Genomic DNA, 7,383 nt, shown 5'->3' on the forward strand with positions numbered 1-7,383 from the left:
AAGACAGAGACAGATTCCTTGTGAGTTTCAGTCCAGCATAATCTACCAAACAAATCCAAGTCAGCCTAGTATACACAAAGGAACGCAGTCTCAATATATTGCAACAGTAATTGTTATAGACTGATTTAATTGTTTAAATTATAAAAATGAAAATATTTATAATGCCAGTGATTTTGACAGAGAAATAGAAAAAAAACTTAATTTATAAGGTTGATATCTGCCCAGTTCTCGTGCTTTAAAGGCTTATTTTAAACAGAAAAATATTGCATTTTTTTCTTGGGGAACTAAACAATCTGAGATGGGTTATAAACACCCAAATAATTTTTAGTACGTCAGAGAACTGGATTCAAGACTAAGCCAGCTCAATCAGCCAATAGGGTCTCAAGGGATGCAGTACAGACTGAAAAGAAAAAGATAGTTAGACAACATGATAACATGACTCTAGCCAATACTGAGATTGAAACAGGTTTATTATTTTCAAGTATGATTTCATATCAATCTAGATACATACAAAAAAATAAGGTCAGTTCTCAGATCAAAAACAAGGGGTTCAAGCATGGCAAAGATCTATGAGATCATACCAGGTAGCCATCAAGCAAAGTAATAAGTTCCTCAGGGTCCCTGGGGCTTAACAGTATTATCAAGACAAAAGAGAAGTCACACATACATTCTTTGGCTGTGTTCACCTTGATCCTTCATCCTTTCTTTAGCCCAAATGTGAATATTCTCTGAGCCTACTTCCCAGAGCCCTGTCACAGGTATTTACAAAAATTTCTATGAGTGACAAGAAAAGTTTTCTACAGATTCATATAACCCTCTGCTAGGAAATTCAGCTAGACTGATTCCGACAATGACCATTGGCTTCTCCCTAAATCTGATACCCAATAACCCTCCCAGGCTTCTCTCTACCCAGCTCCCTTCTGCCATCAAATTCTGTTACCTATTTTATTTCCATTCTGAGAAAGATTCAACCAGTCTCCATTGGGCCCTCCTTGTTTTTGTTTTGTTTTGTTTTTTGCTTTTGGATTCTTTGGGTTGTGGATGATAACATGGTGATCCTGATTTTCATAGCTAATATACACTTATAAGTGGGTACACACCATGACTATCCTTTGGGGTCCTAGTTCCTCACACAGGAAAATATTGTCTACTTCCATCCATTTGCCTACAAATTCCGTACCTTCCTTGTTTTTCATAGCTGATTATTATTCCATTGTGTAAATGAAACACATTTTCTTTACCCATATTTCATTGGTTCTTCACAGCCCAGCCCCACTGAGTATACTTTTGGCTGTCCACATGCCAATTTTCTATCTGTTTTAATTGTGGTCAAAGATCAAGGGAAGAATGTTTTCTCTGTTTTTGTCTAGTCACAGCTGAACCACTTTTCCCTTAGGGTTTCTGACTCCCTCAGGATGTGTTTTACACACTGTGTCTTGCACAGAAATATGTAGCCGTGTCCTCATTTTTGAGGTTGCTGATCTGCAAATTTGCAGTGCTGGCAGAGGCTTCCAAAGAGAAGACAAACCGTCCTTTGAAGTCATCAGCATATGTTGGCTTCCCAGTATAGGTGTTGATCCAGCCCATCCACTTCAAGCCCTTTCCTGGAGCCTGTTTCACCCAGTGCATTGCATAGTCTGTGAAGGTATACCCAGAAGCCTTGCAGGAGATCTTCACTGACTCTCCAGGCTTCTTCAGCTCAGGTCCAGACTGTACCAACTGGATCTGTGCTTGGGCACCTGCTAAGAGAAAACAGAGAGGTAAGGATTCATGAAACTGCTTCCTTTCCCTTGGAGTTCTTGTTTTTGATGTCTTACTTTGGGCAACTGCCATCAGAAATAGCAAGTTCCACACCCAATCCATGATGTCTAAGACTGGGACTCAGTGCTCTGTTGAGACTAACTGGTCACTCCCTTGGTGGTATGTGGGGTGAGACTCAGATTTCTACTCTAAAGTCTTCTATAGATTTGCATATGACTGGGCTCCCTAACTCATATGAATGAAACCAGATGCACAATTAGATATAAACGGATCCTTGACACCAGGTAGCTGAGCCTATGCTCTTCATGACTCCATGCGGATTTTGTTCTCCAAGATCTCTTCTTGGTCTGGGTTTACTCCTGGATGTACTCACCCATACACTTCACAGTCTCAGGGAGTAATCCTAAGCCTTATACATGTAACAGGGCAACAGTATCTATGGCAACCACTCAATATGTGACTGCCATGCTCTGTGCTCAGGCTCAATTATTTCATTCTGTCCAGTGGGTACTGTAGTCTGCATACTGACACCTTTGCATCAGTACTTCTTTGCCTATACATTGTAAATGGATTCTGTTCCTGAACTTTTATGTTCCTTCTTACTCCCACATAAGTGACTGACATTTTTATGATATTTGTAGAATTTAACTACATTTTTTTTTTAATTATGAAAAGAGTTTTCACTTTAAATATATCATGCATAAATGCTAAAACTTTGAAAAATTTCAAAGGGGAAGATGGGGAGTTTGGGAGCAGTGATGTACTTATAGTAATATGAAAATTAAAAATCATTACAGTAAAAAACAGAAAAGCAGTTGTTATAATAAGAATAGTTTAAAGATCTTTTGAGATGGATCAATGGGTAAGCACATGCATTGGCTTTCATAGGACCTGAGTTTTATTGGTAGCACTGAAATAAGGTAGCTCACAACTACCTATACCTTCAGGTCCTAGGATAGCCAACACTTTCAATCCTCTCAGGCATCTACGCTCATGTGCACATACCTACACAAAAACTCAGGAACATAATTGAAATGGTAGGGATTTGGGAAGACAGAATACTTTAACATTAAATCAACATATGTGAAAAAGGACATACTAAAATAAAAACTCTGGATTTGTTTCAGTAGTTTTGTAATTGACAGCATTGATGCTCTATCATAATGAAACTACAGCATAGATTCATATACTTAGAAATTTCATGAAAATTCTATTCTCACTTTAATGTTATTTCTGTTCTGTACTCCAAACTTAATGAGACTATGTATCATTGGAGGAATCTAATTCTGCTTACTTTCCACAGTTAATACTTTCCTATTAGTCATCATGATGAGACACAAAAAGCAATAGTACAGTGTAACACTAACATATCATCATCAGAAATAGGTTATAAAGAGGAGCGATTTAAAAAGTGTCTTGCATTTGACTTAAAGTGACACAGTGTTATTTTATTTGGACTGCATTCTGTGCTGACAGTGTGGATTAAAGGTAGGCAATTACAATGGTGTCAGAGCAAAAGTACTGGGAATAAGAGAGAAAATAAAAGAAATGAGTACAACTCTGTTGTGCAGTCAGACCAGAGTTTTATACTGCACTATCAATGTTCTGGTAGCACAGAGCTTGTTTGGCAAAGGATGTCAACAATCGCTCATTACATTGCCAGGTTGTTCTATATACTACAAAGGAAGAAGAAGGCTAGGGCTGAGAAGAAGTATTTTCTGGTCTTTTGTGAGCCTGTTCAAAGATATAAATTAAACCATAGAAATTGGGTAACCTCTGTTGTTTAAATGTGACCCTGTAGCATGACAAGGCTCACACCATTACAGTCAGAGCTTCATGATGTCCGACTGCACATTCCTTGTTGTAAAGCCACCTCATGATTTGGACCTGTGGAAGAAGAAATTTCAGAATTCATAATTTTCTGATAATTTTTAGATTATGCCTCACTGTCATGTCTTATTGATTTTTTTCTACTATCGGTACTTGCATGCCACAACCATAAGTGATTCCTTTTGGCAAACAAAGGAGCTGGACTACCAGAAATATTTAGTTGTAGCCTTAGTCAGTTACTGTTGCAGTGGGGCAGGAGTGGCATATTTTTGGCTGATACCTGTTCAGGAAAGCTTTTAACAGAGAATGTAACCAGCAGAGCAGAAAGAAATTTGTTGCAGTCAACAAAGAAAAAAAAATAGATCAGAAGACTTCTTTTAAATTATGCACAGAGATGTAGCATTTGAAAATTGCCAAGCTGTTTTCCCTGATTGCTTTCAGTTAAGTGGTTGGATGCAGATCAGAAGCAACTTTTAACATTGTTGAGATTATAATAGACAAGGAGGACTTTGGAAATAGGTATAAATTCATTTTTATTTAGCTATGTCTAGATATGGCTTCGATAGACTCATGAGTTTAAAGAAGCCTTTTTGGGGCAGGGAGTAAAATGTGGTGGTTTATATGTGCTTGGCTCAGTGAATGGCACTAATAGAAGTTGTATGTTTGTTAGATTAGTTGTGGCCTGGTTGGAAGAAGAATCTTACTGTGCCAGTCTGCAATAAGAGCATCTTCCAAACCACATGGGAGCCATTCCTCTACTTTTTATCTTCAAATGAAGATATAGAACCCTCAGATCCTCCTTTATCAGGCTGCTTGGACACTGCCATGCTTCTGCCTCAATGATAATGGATTTGCCTCTGAATGCATAAGTCAGCCACAATTAAATGTTGTCCTTTGAAGAGTCACCTTGGTCATGGTGTGTTTACACAGCAATGGAAACCTCATCAAGACAGTGTCTAAACTACATGTTTATAGTTTAGGGGGAAAGCTCAAAAGTACCTATTCCTATATGAAGAGATACAGGGACAGTAGGACAATCAGTTTCTTGAGACTTAATCTCCCTAATAAGTTAAGCAAACTCAAGTACATTGCTCTAAACACAAGGAAACAAACATAACTATAACTAGACTAAATAAATACACAACATACACACAAAAATATAGACACATGTATAATCACAATTAATAAGGAGGTCATGAATTTGAAGCTGTGTGAAAGATGGATATGAGAAAAATTTTGTGGGAACAGTATTGTGTATGGATTTTATGTCTGAATATCTCAAAAAAATCCTTTTAATTTTAATCACTACAAATCACCACGGAAATTTCAGCCTTGATCCAATGTCACATTGGGTCTGTGCTCAGTCATATTAAAGAGTGAAAAGGTGTTAGAATTGAAGGCTTCCATTATGTCTCAATGGTGAAGGGTAAGGGCTAGGCAGGTTTTTATGGGCACAGGGGCACTTTGATTGCATTTCCTACTCCAGTATAATCGAAGATCTGATTTAAAAGCATTACACATATAATCTCTATAATGGTGCCGGGAAGTAAAACCGAAGAAATTTTGAAAGATTGTAACAAATTCTCATTATGTAGTTACATATTTTAATTTACAAAAAAATCCAATTTTATGGTGATTTTTACCACAGACATCTACTCTCTATTTTGTTATCCCTCAACTGAAGAGTGGAATGAAATACTACTTAGCTACTGAAATGAAAGACAACATGAATTTTGCTGTCATACGGATATATTATGAGCGTATCATCCTCAGTGAGGGCACCCAGTCCCAGAAAGACAGGAATCATATGTATTGAGTAATAATTTGATATTTTCCATAAAATACAGGTATCTTGCCATACTTCAGAGACCCCAAGAAACTATAGAAGAAGAAAAGCACTAGCTATGATGATTGAATCTCACTTAAAAAGGTGAATATAATAGTCATAAGAGTCAGATACCAGAAGAGAACTGAGACAGGGAGGGAATTGGAAGAAATATTGGGAGTTCAAAAGCAGGCATGTGGAGGGACAGAAGAGATGGGCAGATGGCCATGAGAATGAATGGAAATCTGCAACTTATAGAGTTTTGGAAATGGGGGCATCTCTGGGAACATAGTGAGACATGTGATATGGGAGGCACCAAATAATCTATTGGGATGCACTTAGCTATGACTCCCTACAAGGGGGGCATGGAACCTGAGGAGAATAGCTCCACTAATGAGGCAGGAACTCCAGTGGAGCCATAGAGACTCCAATCCATGCACAAAACTGTTAACCCTACATATTTCCTGTCTACAAGAAAGGTAGGCTTCAGGGATTCAGAGACTGGAGGAAGAGCCAAACAATAACTGGCCTAACTTGAGATCCATCATATGAGCAAGCAACAGTATTTGACACTATGAAAGATACTTCGTTAGGCATACTGATAGATGTCTAGCATTTTGTTCTGTAAAATGTTCCATACAGCAGCTGACAAATGCAGAGCCCAGAGAGGAGGTATTCAATGAAATCATCCCATTCAGACCTGAAGTTTTTAACTTCCTTTAGTTTCTGAACATTGTCCAACTGTGTGTCTCTCACTAAATATCTACGTATTTTGCTGGAAAGATCTTCTCAGATGATGGATGAGTAAGACACTTCTCTCTGGGTATAGCATGATAAATTTCATATCCATTTTGCTTATATGGCCCATTAGCATAACTATTGTATTTGACTTTTCCATAGGTCAGTGACCAATACTGTATTTTTGATCACCCCTGTACTGTCATTTATGTGATTCATGTCCTGAAATGTGCCATAAATTCAGTTGTTTACCTGCAAAACATTTCTGTAACTATTTTACCAAGGTATCATGCAGATATTTCACTCTTCCAAAGTGAAGTATTTTTAGCTGGGTTAGTACTTAGTTTTATTTTCTGATATCATGCAGAGTACCTTTCAGTACTATGAATACTAGACAGCAGTGGAGTGGTGACAGTTCTGGTTAGGAATAAACTCGCTTCTTCAGGTTCAGTTAAACATGGAAATTTTGTCACTAGAATACAGCATTATATGTCAGATAGTTGCTCCAAAATACTACAAAGATAGCTACTCCACTGTGTTATTAGTAGCATTATTGGTAAGAGCCAAAAGCTGGAATCAACCCAGATGTCCCTCAACTGAAGAAAACTGAGGACATCATGAATTTTGCTGGCAAATTCATGGAACTAGAAAATATCACTCTGAGTCACATAAAGCAGTCCCCAAAGGACATGCATGAAATGCAATAACTGACAAGTGGATAATACCCAGAAAGTATAAAGTACCATGTTTTAGCCCACAAACTGTAAGAAGTTTAAAAATGGAAGGCCCAAGTGAGCATATTTCAATCCCTCCGAGAAGGTGGAACAAAATAATCAGGGAAGGCAGAAGGAATGAGGTACCTTGATTACAGAGGAGAGGATAAAATGTGGAATAGGACCAGGTTTGTGGGATGAGAGGAGAGAAGCACAGAGGGCCAGAAGAATGAATGGAAATACGCAACTGTTGTGTATTTGGGACAAAGGGAACCTTTAGAAGGTTTCAGAGATCTGGGATGTGGGAAGTTCCTAGAACTCAATGGGGCTGACGTTAGCAGAATTGTCTAACAGTGAGGTCTGTGGACACAAACATTCCTTCAAATTGTTTAACCCAGAATTATTTCTGTGTGAAAGAAATGCAGAAAAATAGCATGGAATGATAGAAAGGTCCTCTAATCATTGGAATAACTTGGGATTCATCAGATGCAAATGCAGCCAAGCATTTGACTGAAG

At 38.0% G+C, this 7,383-nt stretch overlaps 1 gene segment (V, D, J or C); it reads right to left on the reverse strand.

The window, feature by feature from the left end:
• Window positions 1-453: 453 nt before the first annotated feature.
• Window positions 454-1,924, reverse strand: LOC500745 (immunoglobulin heavy variable 7-4-1-like). The segment is given in 2 exon segments: window positions 454-1,739; window positions 1,818-1,924. Coding segments are annotated over 2 exon segments (363 nt in total).
• Between the last annotated feature and the right edge of the window lie 5,459 nt (window positions 1,925-7,383).

This window comes from Rattus norvegicus, chromosome 6 (assembly GCF_021556685.1).
Source record: "Rattus norvegicus strain SHRSP/BbbUtx chromosome 6, alternate assembly SHRSP_T2T, whole genome shotgun sequence".
Classification (NCBI taxonomy): Eukaryota; Metazoa; Chordata; class Mammalia; order Rodentia; family Muridae; genus Rattus; species Rattus norvegicus.